The sequence below is a fragment of the Perca fluviatilis genome, chromosome 9 (assembly GCF_010015445.1).
Source record: "Perca fluviatilis chromosome 9, GENO_Pfluv_1.0, whole genome shotgun sequence".
Taxonomy (NCBI): domain Eukaryota; kingdom Metazoa; phylum Chordata; class Actinopteri; order Perciformes; family Percidae; genus Perca; species Perca fluviatilis.
In genome coordinates this window covers 22,940,527-22,957,811 of record NC_053120.1, presented here as the reverse complement: position 1 = coordinate 22,957,811, position 17,285 = coordinate 22,940,527, and the positions used below count along the sequence as shown (strand labels likewise).

Here is a 17,285-nt window from a genome sequence, read left to right as displayed (position 1 = left end):
TCTGATCCTTGCACGTTATGTTAATTTTGCACTAAAGTTCTTAATAAAATGAGAAAATACTCAGTACTTTTGATGTGTCAAGTAATTAATTCATACCGGACTATACAAAAATAGGCTTTACCATGTGGTTATTTCATAACAAAAAACTATTTATTTATTGCATTACCAGAAAACATGCTTGATATATACAGAACCTTTATCGTGATATTAAATTAACCATATCGGGATAGAAGATTTTGCCATATCTCCCAGCCCTACCTCAAATGTAATAGCAAATATTTATAGCAACAAAAAAGAACAAGGGATACAAAGGCAACATTTCCACAGTTTCACCAATCTCAAATCAAGTTTGTTTGAGTTATAGAATGTGACACAGCAACTCTTTTATAAGGGAAATCAGTAGTGAAAGATAATCACAGGTGTTGTCCAGTTTATATTATGCCACCCTTACTTATTCCTCTCTTATTATTGTGGGTTTTTTTTTAAAGTTTGTATCAATAGTTTCATAACATCCTCATAAATCACATAAAAATACAGTATGTTTTTCAATTTGGCTAAACACACATAAGGAAGTGGGGTTGGTAAGATCTCCATGCCTTATTAGTAAAAATGTTAAAAATTCAGCTTTCTATTTCATTAAATGTCAATTAAACACATAACATATGAATGCTTTACAGAAGCAGGGTAATTTAATCATACAATCTTTGATTAAATTCTCTTTCTTTTACAGCCATTTTTTGCAACAGAGGTGTGTGGGTGTGTGCGTTTATATAACAATGAGAGGACAATCACTTTAAGAAAGAATGTTAATGAACATGTTTGCAATAATTAGAAAACTATTAAGAGTATAATAACTGCTCGGTACAAGTAATCCAGACATATAGAGTATACTGTGAAAGAACACAGTATCATAAACTAATATCAAGGATTTCTTTAAAGTTGTAGTCTGTAAGATTTTCATCTAGTTAATTGTCTATTAATTTCCTATCTATCAAAGAATGAGTTAAAACAATGGTGATTGAGCATATGACCCACTAATGAAAGTGCTTGTATTTGCTGCTTTGCCAAGTAATACAATCTGAGTGTCTGGGGTGACTTTCCCGCCCTAAATTCAAATGCAGCGCACAGTTAGTGACGCTTTTAACGTCAGTCAGCAGGGGTTGGTCTGTATTGGTCTGCCACATATGTCCAGGTGGAGCTTGTCACTGCCGATTATGCTGTTCCATTGTACTCAAAAATTAGGAACTTCCGACAAGGGAAGATACAAAGAAACCGTACGTGAATCGGGCACCTACATTTTCATTACTGCTGACTCACAATGACCAACAAAGAACGAAGACCGTTCAACTTCGAGTCCAAAGCAAAATAAACAAAAAATAAACTTCCTTGGTCAGTCTGTCGTCCCTGTAATGAACCACCCTCTTTCCACGGAGTCGATTTTCGGGACGGACATTACATCTTACCGCCAAAGCTGCCGCTAGAAACAACCTCACTCAATCTTACGGACTACAACTTTAAAGCAAGGCGGACAAAATCAGTAATGCTTAAATGAAACAGCAATAGGGCATTAATTTGACATTAGCTGGCAAACATCAATTCATCCCCCCATTCTAACTTTAGTAATCCATTTACTGGAAAGAGATTATTATCAATTCCATAAATCATTCAGGAGATACATCCGGAGCCAGAGACACTGGTATGTTAGCTGATCTCAGCGTGGAAGCTCAGCACCCATTAATCAATGTCTGAGCTACTCTGGCCATGTCATCTGGGGAAAAAGGCAAATTTATAAAAAAGGAAATCACCACACTGATATCTCAGCACAATCCTCCTAATGTAACATATTCAAATCTTTACACCCAGGCTTAATATATATATATATATATATATATATATATATATATATATATATATATATATATATATATATATATATATGCTCACCTTCATATTTAGTCTACTGTGTACAAAACTGTGGATTAGCATCCCCTATTTTCTTTTTCATCCCTTTATATGCCAGATTGGTTTTCCTCATGTGAATTAATTAGTAGTAGGCGGCCTAGGGCATGTAACACTGTACGAAAACGTATTTGCATTCTCTAACTCTCTAAAAATCAAATATATCAGAGATACAACATCATTGTAAAACTCTACTTTGGAGAACAACTCTGACAATGACACCAAGGACATCAGAAAGTAAACACATCTCAGTCTGCAGAAAGCAAAATGGGCTTGTCTGTGGAAATATGAAATCTGAGTGCTATCTGAACCCAATCTCCACACACAGATTCTGTACCAGAGAGACCAGCTGATTCCCTGATTTACTTTGCCTACTTGGTGCGTGAGTGTGTGTGGGTCTAACCAGCTGATCTTGTCAGTGTTAAGAAAGTACTTTATTTTCATTGCCGTGTCATTCAGCTGTCAGAATAAAAGTGGCCAACAAAGGCTATTAACAAGTGACACTGGAGCATATTAATTTCATTTTACTGTATGTCTCGCTCCACCAAAAGAGATGGACAAGGTAAGAGGTCGACCTTTTCAAATGTACTTAACATATTTCTATTTTCAGCCATGCTGGCCATAGAACAGGAAGAATATAGGTAGAAGGTTGCTGAAATAAAATAGCTCAAACAACACCTGCTCTCAATTCCCTACGCTGAGTTCTAGTTATTCATAATAAAGATTTTAAGAGCCTTGCACTTGTCTATAAATCGTTATATGGCTTGTCCCTGATTATACTGTTGCCAAGATATGTCAAAGTCTCGATAGAGCTCTGATACACAGACTCACAGTTAGTTGCTATTTCCAAAATCTCAGACAATTATATATGCTGAAGATGCTTTTAGATTTTGTACCTATACCCTTGAATAGTCTAATACTCTTGGTAATATAAAGCATTTGTAATTCATCTATTAAAGGTAATACATACTGTAAACAGTTTTTATTAGTTAATAGAAATAGTGAAAGTAGTAGTACTAGTAGTGGTAGAGGTAGTAGTATTAGTGCTGGCCTATATCTTAATTCAAAAATGTTAATAGAGTTAGCTGTGAAAGTGGGAAAGCATGTCAAAGATAGGAAGCCTTATTTGTGTTTGAAGAGACATGGAAACGTTTTTTGGTCATTTTGTAGTTTGGAGTCAAATATGTTGCGTCATACAGTACATGTCACAATACATGCTATACATAACAAACTGATCATAATGTTGTTGCACATTCAAAGTTTTCCAAGGATAGCTCCAGGATTCCAACATGCATAGGGATGTTTATAGTTAGGTTAAAGGATTTGTTAATGTGTGGATTGAATTTTGTGACTGACAAGCCAAAGCCTGATCTATAAAATTCAACATACTGTTTGTATAATATCCACCTATATAGTGGATGTGTTTGCTGTCTTGGCGTGAAGGAGGGCCCATACAAAACCCTGCACTAGAGCTTGTAATTATTTGCAGCCACCACTGACCATAGCAGTGACGCTCAATTCAAAATAAAGTTGTCACTGACACGAAAAAAACAAACAATATAAAAACATTTCATGGATTAACACTTTAACTCCCACCTTTTTTTATTATTTTTTTTTATTTTAACTAATTTGCAATTTTTAAAGTTTACTACTCACCACTCTCAAAGCACGCATCAAAAACCAGATGTCCTTTTCGCGAAGCTCCTGAATAACCTGGTGGGCTCACCATCAGTTTGTTCACATTTCCCACCAAGGCATCCTCTCCTCCAGTGTCACTGCCTGAAGAACAAGTGCAATATGCAGGTATAAGATGAGTCTCACTTTATGCAAAGGTGTGTTCAGTAAGCCCTTTGTAACTTCATTTAAGGGTGTGATCCCTTAGCTTGTAGATAAATAAAACAGTCTCTCATCCAGAATAACAGTCATGGATTGTTAAACCTTAAAGTAAAAACACACAGTATGCCGCCATGCCGGGCCTTATAACACCACTAAACTCAAATTATGGGTCAATTATATAAATTATTTCAAAGTTAAATGTTGCTTCTTCTTCTTCTGCTTCTTCTTCTGTAATAGTGATGTATACATAACATCTTTCTAAGAGTGAGTTGTGTCGACTTTAAACTGTAAACCAAACAGTTGATCTGCAGTGCATTTATTTAACACAAATAAACAAAGCATAGGTTGAAATAAATCTTTATTTTTGTGTTTGCAGCACAAATGGACAATATAAACAATGTTGCTTAAATGTGTGGCTTTGTTTGCTGTTTTGCATCATAAAAACGTAAAAGCTGTACCTTTTATTTTGCAACCATTTTTTATTACCATTATATGCACATTAAAAACCCAAATACTGTATAGTTTGCATTATAGTGAGCAACACAAGACATCACAAACTTGGATTTTGTCTAATATTAGTCCATATATGTAATGATATATCCATTATGTTATGGTCCATTCTGTGCAATGTGTTTACTGTCAAAACAGGGGTGCTTCCCATTTTCGCCAAATGTTCGCGGATTATGGCTTTAATTTAGAATTTTAACGGACAAAAAACTAATTCCAGTAGTACCGACAGCTATCTTATTAGCTACACAGCAGTTGGCAGGAGGAACTATCCCTGACACATAGCTAGCTAGCAGATACCAACATAGCCACTACAGGTGTATAACTACACCTGCAATAACGTTAACGTTACTGCTCGCCCTCCCGAATTTAAGTGGTTACGTTAACATGCCAGCAGTTTTCTAAATTATTTCCGTGAGGTGCATTTCCAGCATACAGCTAGTTGTATGGCTTGCTATCGTCTGTAGCAGCAATGCTAGCTCATAAGCTCATAACACACACAACGTGACATGGCTCTTGTTTACATCCCTGTACCTGCTAGCTAGCTATAGCAGGTTAGCGCACTTCACGTTAGCGTCAATATAAAGACACGGAGCAAGCGCGAAACATGCAGTTATTATATGTTAGACAACTGGGCATCAACAGCGTCCTTTTGCTCGTATAGCAATGAAGAAGAAACCAGGTACGGCTCATATTTACACACCAGTCTCGACGTCTCTAACAGTACTCTCCTCCATCTTCCTTTCCATCCTGTTACAGAGCAACCGACGCTCCAAGTGTGTTACCACGGCAACGGAGCAGGAGGAAGAGGGAGAGGTGCAGTCATGTCCACAGCACACCGCTGCAGAAACACCACATCAGTTTGCAGATCGCAGTGCATATAGGTAAACTAAGCCAAGTTAAATTATATGTAGTAAAAATACCAGAATATTAAGAGACATTTTGATTTGGTATTGTTGAATTCTTATATCTAAGTACACAAACCATTAACTTGTGTTGTCTTCCCGTCAACCTTGAAAAAAACAAGTATTTGACGCCTTTTTTTCACAGTTTGTTTTTGCTTTTTCCAACGTTTTAAATTGTTAAATTTTTCTTCTACACATTTTCAGCGCTTATTTCTACGTCCCATATTTTCTTATATAAAACAAAAATTGAAAACGGGTCAATGTGACCCGAAGTCAACACAAGGTTAAATAGGCCTAAATACAGTAGGCTACAGCAAACAAATGAGCAAAAACATGCATCTCAGAAATGCTAATCAAACTCGTTTTCTGTAGTGCTAAATTCTACTGTCAAGCTCAGGAAAACCTTTGTCTTAAAGATAGTCTATAATTCAGATTTTGTCTCCATCTGAAAACAAACCAAAAATCCCCAAATGTAGCCTACAGAATTGACACTTAATATTATTATTATGATTAGGGAAAATATTCATATATGCCAATGTGAAACATAGTACACTTATGACATTCACATTCAGCAGGCAACACTAAACTAGCAATGACTCCCATTACACCTCTAAACTGTAATCAGTATATCGTACACGCCTCAGTTTTATTACAGCCATATACCTGCATTTTTAATAGTATTTTCACAGAAGAAAGCCAATCATTGCAGGCAGCAGCCAGATATTCTGTATTATCCTGCAGATTGATTAAAGCTGGAGGTTTTCTAGACAATTGGAGCATAGATGTCATCAAGGCCAATCAAGCCTGGCCCTATTCCTTTCCCATTACAAAGGTTGCACCTGATTAAGTACATCAAATGAGCAGTCGCACAGCTCCTGGAGCAAGAGGCATACAGGCTGCTGCTAATTTTCAGGTTATAAGCTGCGTGTAACAGGACCAAATGAATAAGACCAGGGAGATGGCAATGATTTTTCTCTCTGTGTGATCTGTATTTGATGGCAAGCATCAACAGGCCGCTGAGTAGATAGGTCGGACTGATTATTTCTCAGATGACAGGAAGAGAATACAGAGCTGCTGTATAATATTTCGTTAAAATTGAAAATTGAAAAGCTGTCCTCCATGCTATGTCATTGCTTTAACACTATGCCAATTAAAGAACTCTATGGTGGTACAATCATTCATTTTCAAGAGGGAGATTGAAATTGAATTATGGAGCATGAGAAGAATGAATTAGATACACTACATGTTTCCCTTGTTTCTCAGATCTTATCAAATAGAGAGACTGCATGGGAGCAGTTGAATTTAGTGCAAGACCCTGGCTTGTCTCTGCCAGAGTTGGAGCACTTGAGATACTGTTGGTAACCTGATCTTATGGCTGAAACACACATTTGGTTGTTGGCTTGTAAAAGACAGAATTTGAGCATTATCATTACATAACATGACAAGATCTGACATTTTTGTCCTAAGCTGTGACACTGTTAACTTAAAAGGGGCACTGAAATTAAGGTCACATTTAAAAAACAACAACATATAATTAAAGGTGTAGGTAGGATTGCGAAGATCCAGGACTTAGCCAAAAAGTGTGAACATCGACAACTTCTCAGTTCCCCCTCCCCCTTTCTGCTAAAGCCCAAAACGGTCTCCTAAGCCCCTCCCCCCACAAGGGAGAATGATGTGATTGACACCCCTCCTGGCTGTGATTGGTGCATCTGAACAGGGAGCTGTGGATTTTTGCAAATCGCACTACAGGCTGTAGGTGGTGCCAGAGGAGCCAGATAGTTGTTTTTTTTAATTACCTGCTTCATGTAGTTCTACTCGAACATAGGGTCACTTTCAGCAAATATGACAGAAAGTTAGTTTTATAAATCTTACCTACTGCACCTTTAAATCTCATTACAAAAAATTTGATATCATATTGCAATGCACTAAACAATGGTGTCCCATGTTGGAACTTAAACTTCATAACTCAACATGTGGTGTGGTGCCTTAGTTATTTTAAAATGTGTTGTAGTTTTATAAAAACAAAAGTATTTGTGTCTTGATGGCTTTCCTTTTCTTTTAAAGCTCTATATTCTATATTGGCGTGTCCTCCTTTATTAAAACAAGTGTGAAGGGGGGGGGAAAAAAAGCAACATTTTCAACAATAACCCCTACATTCTGCCAAAGTAACATGATTGCATACAGTTTTGTGTCATGGTGTCTGCCAAGTGCAGCAATGATTTAATGAACATCCATCACTGGAAAACAGGATAACATGAAATAGAAGTACGGTCGACACCGTGGTCTCTTCAATTTTAATTATCTCTCAGGAGAGTGTATTTTTACATGCTTATCAAAACATTTTTGACCTCTAATGATTTGCGAACATATTAATGTGCTTCACATGTAGACATCCCTGTCATGGTTAAATACAGAATCTACAGTAACATTAAGAAATGGTGGCTATTTTAAGCGTGGGTAGCTATTGACTGGAGGACACAGCGCACCATCACAATCTCATGCAGAACATGTCAGAAACCCCTTGGGGAAACGGTAGCTTTGGCACAGCAAAAGTATTTTAAGCCTTGCTTTTCATTCTTTCAGAAAGATACGTTTTCTTCTAAACTGTGAAATGATCAAATAAGTCAGTGCTTGTAGCTCAGTACCATAAATGAAAGAAGAAAAAAAAATTGTGTTTATGTTTCCAGCCTGAAGCTCATTATGTATGTGTGTATGTGTGTGTGTGTGTGTGTGTGTGTGTGTGTGTGTGTGTGTGTGTGTGTGTGTGACGGGGGAGCAAACATCTATGTTTTTGTATTTGTATTCCAACGTACAGGGAAACCCTTTTGACTGTGGCCAGCTGAGGACTTTCACACATAAAGTCCATCATCAATGAAGAAGGAAGTCATGCAAAAATCAAAACACAGGGCACTAGTGGCAGTGAGTTGAAGATGGGTGGTTGTGAGGAGCAGAGGGGGGCAGAGACCAGCCGGCAGTACACAGAGAATCACTATGGTGACAGCAATCAGGGGGCTCAGGGGAGTGAGGGCTTGGTCAGAGAGAAAGGCTTGAGAGGCAGCTGACTGAGGAATCAGCCCTCACTCTGGATGATTCAACTGACAGCCTCCCCCCAGTGCTCTGTTGGACCAGCCTTCCCCAGAGACCACGGGCTTTACAGAACAGGGATGTGGCTAGCAGTCCTTTTCTGAGAAAAAAAAAAAATGGAATTGAAGCCAAGACAGCAAAACATTGCTAAAACACAGTGATGTCGTTGATGATACTTTCACATATCCTGCTACTGACAAAAATGTAAAAAGAGGAAAAAATGTGCTAATTTAAAACATGTAAACAATATTATATGTCACATCCTCGCTAAGTGCGAGTCTCTCCCCATATTTTTCCTTTTCCTGTTTTACATAAACACCCGTTAAAACTAACAGTTTGCTAACACATCCTCTGCTTTGTACCCTCTGCTCTCTCTTTTTCCGTCACTTCCTCTGTCTCTCCGTCCCTTTCTCCCTCCATCTCTGCTATGCTGGACAGTGTCCACCTAAACAGATGGTTCAGTGTCAATAGGCTGCTATTGACTGGCCGCTCTCCCCACTCTGATCCAAGACAGCAAAAAGCACATTCAAAGCACTGGGAATAAATCTGTTGCAACACTGATGGAGCCGCGAGTAAGACACCACTAAGATTAGAATTAGTGAAGAGGATGGCGATCCCAATCACTCTCTCAGCATCATTTTCATAGAACATTTTGTGTCCCGTTATTTTCTCCTCAAGCATAGGCTTGAATTTCATAAACATGTTTGACTTACATGCAGATATACAACACTGTGAGTCATACTCTGAAATCTCTCAAGTGTTATCAACTGAAACCAAAAATGTAGTGAATCATATCCTTGGCACAAGTCTCCCTAATCTTTTTTTTTTTTTTTCTTGTTTACTTGTTCCGAAGTTGGGATCTCCTGCCATGCCTGTGACTAGCTGCTTCGTCATCTCTGGGCCACACCCTGCTGAGGAAAGGACAACAACCTGACCTTGATGCTCACATCAGCCCAACCTTCACTTTCTTTCTTCTTCTGCCTGTAACTGAGAGGTAGCATTTATTTCCACTCTCTTTAGGTCTCTTGGTAGCTTTATTACATTCCATTACTATACATGTAACTGTCACAGAAACACCTCCAAGGAAGTGCTGAATTATTTCCTTCCCAAATATCTTCGATGGTCCTTTTCCACTCCTGAATCCATAATTAATAGCCATAATGAGATAACAGAACCGAAGAATATTAGTCCTCACACACCCTCTAACAAATCCCCTTATCCCTGTCTGTAAGTTTCATCTGGTCAGGTAGTGAGAGCTGCTATATTAAGTGCAAGCGTTTCTTCACCATTTATAGCTGTGTGTTATAGACTCACTGAAGAGAGGAAAATCTAAAAGATAGGAGTGGCACGGAGAGGAAGGGATGTGGCAGCGATGGTGTCGCTGTTGCTAGAACAGTCTTCCCACCTTGTGGTAGCACAGTGAACTGTAGCTGCATCAATGCGTGAGCAAAAAGGAGGAGGAGAGAGAGAAAGAGAGAGAAATGCAGAGAGAGATGGAGTGAGAGCAAAGGAGCGAGCTAGAGGGAGTGATACAGTGAGAGAGAAAAAGAGAGAGAGAGAGAGAGAGAGAGAGAGAGAGAGAGAGAGCAAAAGGGAGGGGAGTTTAAACTAAGTGCTATGTTTTGGGACAGGCTAATCTGCTAGCGAGCAGTGTGAGGATCGGAGCGTATTGTGTGAGCCAGTGTGCGGGGGACAGATAAGGGAGCCAGCCAGCCCGCCAGCCCGACCCACCGACCGCCTGACTGCCTGTTTTAATGTGCTGACTCTGGGGAGATTTAAAAAAAAAAACCAGCAGCATATTGACTCCTTAGACTTGTGCGGAGACCCTGGGAACAAACACCACCACTACAGCCACAGTCAGCAGAGGTGCATCCAAAGACAGGAGAGAAAGAAATTAAAGAGCACTGAAAAATCACAACTCCAAAATCAGAAAATTTAAGAGGATTTTTTTTTTTTATATCCCCCCTTTTTTTTCAATTGATTTGATTTTTTTTCTTTCTTTTTTGTGTTCCCGGGACTGACTCCCAGCCGTAGAGAAGAAAAAGAGGAGCAAAGAACTGAAGAGAATCTGAAAATAAAAAGGACAGAACGAAAAAAGCAGCGAATCTAAAGATGTTCGAAATAAGCCGAACACTCAACGCCGCTTTGTTGAGCAATGAGGTAAAGAGATTTGGATTTGCTTCTTTCTCCGCACTTCACCTGTGCATGTCTGCTGCCAACCATTGTGTCATGTGTGTTATTGGATGTCCGTGCGTGTGTGTGTCTGTACACTTCTGTATGCTCATAGCCAGAAGACAGAGGGGATGATTGATAACAGCAGCTGTTTATTACATTTCCCCGGCACCATAGTCGGTACGGAGAAAAAGGGACTGCACCGCTTCTCACACTCATCCTTGCTTGTAAAAATAAATGGAGAGCTAGTGCCTAGACTTTATATCCTCCTATTGTAACAAAACCAAGGTAGCTATCAACACCTTCCAACATAGGCTTGCTCGTGAAATTGCCCACCTGGGGCTAAAATTGTGTGTGCCTTCACGTACAGTATGTATGTAAATACGAGTGTGTATGTATGGGTGTGTGTTCACACATGCATTTGTGTGAGAGCAAAGTGTTCTGTAATCCCCCTCTACCTCCTCTTTCTTCATGTGCCCCCCCCCCTCCCCACTCCCTCTTCTGTCCTTCACCATTCTCACCGTCCTTCCTACCTGCTGTTATCTGTTCTCCTTCCATCCTCTCACACCCCTTCCCTCTATCTTTTTTCCTCTCTCTCTCTCTCTCTCCTCCCTCCCTCTCTCGCCCTCTCTCTCTCTTCCCCTCTCCTCCTGTGTCTGTGTATGAGTGTGTGTGTTCTGTGAGCAGCATCTCAAGATGATGGCGAGGTACGGGCAGCTCTCGGGACTAGCAGCCAGTGGCGTGGGCTCCGTCCCCGAGACGCACTCGCCGCTATTTCCCAGGGATCTCCTGTCATCGCCAGCCCAGATGGGCTACAGGTCACCCCTGGTAAGAGGATAGACAGACCAATATATCAATATCTCTCTTTAATGAAACACAGGCAAGCATATTACCAAGAAAAGAAACAGAAAAAGAAGAAAGCGGTAGTTAGTGTATGTGAATCTGTGTGTGTGTGTGTGTGTGTGTGTGTGTATGTGTGTGTGTGTGTGTGAGTGAGGAAAAGAGTAAAGTGGCAGAAAGAGAGCAAATCAATTGTGGGATTCTGCCTGTATTCCCAATGGATAGTATTAGTAAATATTTACATTGTTATGTTTGTTCAATTATGGACGCCTACTCTGTCTTTAGCCTCTGCCAGTCAGACTGTTATCAGGGGAATTTGAGGCGTTTGTGTCTGTGTGCATGCATGTGTGTGCGTGTGTGTTTGTGTGGGTAATATATTTGTAGTATTTTGTGAATTCTGTTAGCGCATGTGCAGTATTTGCATTTAATGTTTGCATTTGATGGTGAATTATCTTTCATAGTAAATCAATGAATAGGTTCTAGCAGTCCACCTCTACCATTTTTAACTTTATAGAACATCCTTGAAAAGGAAAGATTATTTTTTCAACACACGTAGGCGATGTAACAGTTGTATAAGATTACATATTTCAAAGGATATTTGATCATAACTATCAATCCAATCAATTCCAATTAACATCTGACAAGTCACATTAGCAGAGGAACCACTAACGCTGTAAATAGATGGGATACGTTGCACTGGAGACAACATTACTCTGCCATTTACATAGAAAGATTACTTCAAGGGAAAGGAAATGAGAGAGAAAAAGGGGCATGAGAAAACCCTGAGCATTTAGGCAAAAGCGTTGTAAGAAAATCCCTGACTCGCCGCATTAAAGCGACATGAAGCTGTGGGTGTCTAATCCGCTGTGGGCTCTTCATTGGTTCGGCTCCCCTTCAAACTGGCTCAGATCCACACCCCAGAGCCTCCCGGAAGCCTTCATAACCCACTGTCATGCTGCTGACTGTACCCAGGGGTTTCCGTCAACTGTATGCAAATGCGCGGCGAGGATAAGCGGTGAAATACGTTCTGTGAGGAGTTGGGCTTCAAAAATGTTTTTCAGTTTTCGCTTTGAATTCTTACATGAGTTCAAAGACGTCTGTCCAGTGTTTTGTTGTTATTGTTACACAGCACACAAAATGCCTGTGTGCTGTGCCCGTTTTGACTCACAACAGTATTATCTGCTGTTTGCATGAAGCTGCTGGACCACGAATTATTTGTTGAAACCAGTGGAACTAATTAGCTACATTTATTATATAAATATAGTTTCCGTGTTAACATATTTTGATGCATCTTATCGGTTTCGTATTGGGTGGAGTAACTGAATTTGAGGTGATTGCCTAACCAGCCAATTCCAGATGGAAACATGATGGTCAGTTGATGAGTTTTAAATTACATTGAATTTAACATTTATAAAGTATAAATGAAGGAAGAAAAAGTACAGAATTCATGTGTGACTATGAGGTCCTCATCATACGCAGTTACATTTCTGGTAAAATGGTTTATGTTGGTGATTTTGCGCATTTGTCATAAATGTGATGCTGGTGATGAGGCATGTTCCGTGTGTGTGTGTGTGTGTGTGTCTAAGTGAGTGTGTGGGCGAGTGTGTGGAAGTGTATGCTTGTGTAAGTATTTTAATGTGTGTGTGTGTGTGTGTGTGTGAGTGTGCGCGCACACACGCATGATTACCCTGGTTAAGAAAGACCATCGTTATAGTGATTAATGGTGCCTTCATTAAGCACAGCAACATCATTTGCATACATTAGATAAATGTGCTGGAAGATTCTGGTGGCTTTGGTGTGTAAAGCCTCAAAAGCAGCATTGCATCTTTTACCTCGGGGATATCAAACGGAAATACAATTCTATACCGGCAGCACAACATTGCTCTGTATATTAAAAATGTAAATACTTCACATTCTTTTATAATATTACCATTCGAAGTTAAGACTGTATTTCTATTTAATGCTCCACTGCATTAAATGAGTGCCTTGATAAATGAATAAATAGCTAAATGGTTTCGTCCTCCAACACACTATACGCCTGCAGCAAAGTTTACCATCACTGGTAACAATGTGTTCAGTTTGTTCAGAGCATTTTGTGTGTGTGTGTGTGTGTGTGTGTGTGCATGTTCTCAGTAGTGCATCTTTCCAGCTGTAGGACAGTGCGTTTAAAAGAGCATTCAAAGAATTTAAATCTGAAATTCAGATCCCAAGCACACGGAGGAGAGATTCGGCCTGCAATTAATCAAATTTAGACTGATATTATTCAGTTTAAATTTGAGCATCAGTATCAGTTTACAGCATTAAGATGACCAGGCAATTAAAAGAACATGTGAGCAAAAACTAAATTGCTAATTATTCCATAGTTCAGTCACTGAGATCTAATTTTCAAAAGCCAAGATCTAAAAACCTGCAGTGCGCCGTGCTTCAGAGCTGAATGCTGTTAATTTGTAGAAAGCTCCACTGATTACCCACTGCAGGCAGCTGCCGTTCTCTATGTGACACAAGGTTTTGTTTGACAACTCCAATCTTTTCCGTTTCAACATTTAAAAAAAAAAAAAAAAAATAAACGAGGGTTGCATTTCGAACCTGCCTGAAGAGGTTCATCTTCAGCACAACAACAAACAGGCAATGGAGGAAGAAGAAGAGAGAGGGGCAAATGGGACAGTGGCTGGCAAACGTGTGTAGCTACAGTATATTAGCAGCCAGGAGATAGTTAGAGGTCATCTCTATTTCATAACAATGATTAGCTCCTTCCATCTGCCGCTTGCTGCACTTCCCCTTTCCTTGATTGCTGTGTTCTCTACATCCAGGAAATTAGTTCATTTATGCTCCACAACCCTGCCGCCAGTGAGGCACAAACAGGTGCAGCAGACTGAACGATGCCACAGAGGGGAAGAGACGCTCATAGTGAGAAAAACAGAGAGATGGAGATATGTGCAAAATACAACAGCCCTGACACTAGCAATTGTGCCATAAGTACAATGGTGGTTGATCGATGCAGGACTGACAAAAACAAATGTGGTCTAATATTTTAACATCAATCATTAAGTGACCTGCCAAGGGATTCAAAACTGCCAATATAGCCTTTATATCATTCTATCGTTTTTTAACTGCATTCACAGCAGAAAATAATAAGATGATATATGTGTTATATATATATATGTTGATATATTTCAGTGTTCAGTGTAGCTTTTTAGCTTATGGTAGTAGAAAAACACTACCACAACCAAAAACACATGCTATTCAGCCATATCATCTCTATAGCATATATCAGACTGGAGCAGATTATGACCACACCGTGTCATAGATTTACATGCAACATCATATGAACACAGACTGTGCAGCTTTGTGCCTGTCTGTAGATCATGTCATGAGCATGCATGTGGTGTGTCAGTTTCGAGGAACACAGAGAGGCTGAGAGACACTGCAAGGGGGGCCTGGAGGGTTCTCCGATTTGTTGGAAGAGCTGTGTGTGTGTGTGTGTGTGTGTGTGTGTTGTGTGTGTGTGTGCTGGCCACCAGTACTGCAGGGAGGGCCTAGAGATCAGCAGCTGAGCCTGTGTCCCACTGGGAGCCATCACTGCAGAATGGAGCAGGTGTCTGCAGGCTCTCTCTCTCTCACACACACACACACACACACACACACACACACACACACACACACACACACACACACACACAACCTATTTTTCATACCCATCGCCTTGGTAGATAAGACATAAAAAAAGGCTTGCGATGTGATCCATAAACAATAGTCTAACAACAGAATAGCTTGATGCAACAACACGAGCGCCCACGCCCAACCAAAGGTCACCTTTCTGTGTTCAGGTACTTTGACCTGGAAGTAATAGCCTGTAATTTCACCTACATAATGGCAGTGGCAGGGCCCAGGGTTTCTGAGTAGAGTCTGTGCACCACTGAATGTGTCTTGGCGCTCATGACCAAACAGCAGTAGCACACTGATCATGTCACAAACACAGAGAGATTTGTATAGGAGATGGAGGAAGAGCACAGCACATAATCCAAAAGTAAACAAAAGGGTCCACCATCAAAAACCAAAGCAGAAGATTTTAACCTGCTATTATTCCCACACTGATTGGATTGACAGGGCTTTTAATACACGGATTAACATAACTTAATCTAAGATATTCAAATTTTCTAATGAATTATAATGTTTATGAACATAGCAATAGAACAGGCTGATGTTTTGAACTAAGAAATGCAGGTTTCATGAAAGTCACAGTCTCCAGTGATATATGTAAACAAATATGTGCTAAAAAAAATACAGACATGGGCCTTGAAGTAACACAAAAATGGAAAAATAGAAAACACAATTGTGTAATCCTCAGGCACACATGATTTCACAGTTTATATAGTAGTGGATTATATATCCATAGTGGGCCTGAATTCTTCTAGGGATTTACCTTTATCAGGTCAGTGGCTACATTTTTACAATTCAATAGATTGAACAAACACAATAACCTCAATTTCAGCTGTTCATTTCTCTTCTTTAATTTAAAAGAATCCCAGGGCTGCTCTTTTGCTCGGTAGAGGAAAAGCATTTAATTTCAGAAACAAATTTGTTGCCTCTCGTGGACAATGTTTTCACATTCAGTTGCAGTTATTTCATTCGGCTTAAAAGGATAAATAGAGAGAGAATAATGAAACAGACAAGATTGGAGAGAAAGCAGTTTTGTGTTTTCAAATGTGGTGATTTCTTCACATTTTGTCATTTGCAAACAAACTTTACCAATTATTATGGGGAAATTGAAAATTGCCTCAGCTACCGTAGTAGCCTCAGTTTGACAGTAAAGTCAAATTCAGAGGTTTGGCTAAATCTAATGTCATTTTAGGCTGACATAACACAGCCTGAGGTGTGTATTGGATCAAGCAGATTTACTGAATGAATTATAAAACAGACGAAATGTACTGCAGATATGTCAGCCTTATAAACTTTGACAAAAGAGGTATTAGGTAGTCCTTTACTGACATGTCTGTGATAATCTCACTCATTGTCATCTCCTTCACAATAGACACATATTCATAACACAAACAAAATCTCCTGATGAAAAGAACATTAAATCATGTTTCAAAAAAGACATTTATAGATTATGGCCTTTGAAGACCCCGACTTGAGATATTATATCGGAACAGATACCCATTTTTCAGGTGACGACTCATTTTAAGAGCAGCAATGTGAGGAAACGTGCATTATTGTTGTCAGCTCAGCGCCTGAGCTGACAAAGGCTGCCGATACTTGAGTGATTGTCTGCGTCTGGGATCCTGTCATGTTGATGAACAGTGCTATATTTTGTCCTCTCAGAATTGATAGGTTCAAAGCCAATGCGTTTTTATTGATTCGCTAATTGCCGGGGATGAGGCAAAGTATCTGCTGTCACCATGAATAAATGATGTATGGCTTACCCTTGCATTAGTGCCGAGGAGGAGTGACCGTTTGAGTTGCAGTCGCTAGCCGCTGGCTCCACCAGGAGCTCTCGGGTAGTCGGGGCCTGTTAACACTGTATGTACAGAAAATAAAGTAGTTTACAAAGTGATTTTTTTTTTTTTAAGTGACTACCAGCCATTAATAAAGGTCGAGCTAAATCAAGATTTGAATTCATTAAAATACTACAAATATTTTTTTTCCAAGAGGAGGCTAACAGTAAGTGGTTCCTCTACACAACCCAGGGAGATGCACCAACAGCATCATTATCTGCTGACCCTTTATTCCCTTTAATAATAAATACATTCTGACCGCAGCATTCAGGTTTAAACGGACCGCCATAGAGTGACTGTAAATTGAGCTAATTTACAGGAATGCATACATATTTTGTAAAGAAATATTGTCATTTACCTCTGTTTGTATTACATGAATCTGTCTTGGCTTAATTTCATGTAAAATTATAAAAGTACATTTACTCAGAAGATGATTTATACCTTCAGTACACAATGTCTTGTTATTTTCATAGTGGGAAATTATTTC

At 39.5% G+C, this 17,285-nt stretch overlaps 2 protein-coding genes across 9 annotated transcripts in view; one reads left to right on the top strand and one right to left on the bottom strand.

The window, feature by feature from the left end:
- The window catches only part of agbl4 (AGBL carboxypeptidase 4), a 429,765-nt gene that overhangs the window by 288,504 nt on the left and 123,976 nt on the right, over positions 1–17,285 (bottom strand). For 2 of the 4 annotated variants that reach the window (XM_039811718.1, XM_039811719.1), the window contains exon 3: positions 3,616–3,738. In XM_039811718.1, coding sequence (XP_039667652.1) covers positions 3,616–3,738 — 123 coding nt within the window. Of the gene's footprint in view, positions 1–3,615; positions 3,739–5,005; positions 5,098–16,726; positions 16,822–17,285 lie in introns of those variants that run through there. The other 2 variants (XM_039811721.1, XM_039811720.1) reach the window with 2 other exon arrangements.
- The window catches only part of elavl4 (ELAV like neuron-specific RNA binding protein 4), an 83,617-nt gene continuing 74,700 nt past the window's right edge, over positions 8,369–17,285 (top strand). For 2 of the 5 annotated variants that reach the window (XM_039811723.1, XM_039811722.1), the window contains exons 1-2: positions 8,373–10,451; positions 11,151–11,291. In XM_039811723.1, the coding sequence (XP_039667657.1) occupies positions 10,404–10,451; positions 11,151–11,291 (189 nt within the window). In that variant the 5' untranslated portion in view covers positions 8,373–10,403. Of the gene's footprint in view, positions 10,452–11,150; positions 11,292–17,285 lie in introns of all 5 variants that reach the window. The other 3 variants (XM_039811724.1, XM_039811725.1, XM_039811727.1) reach the window with 3 other exon arrangements.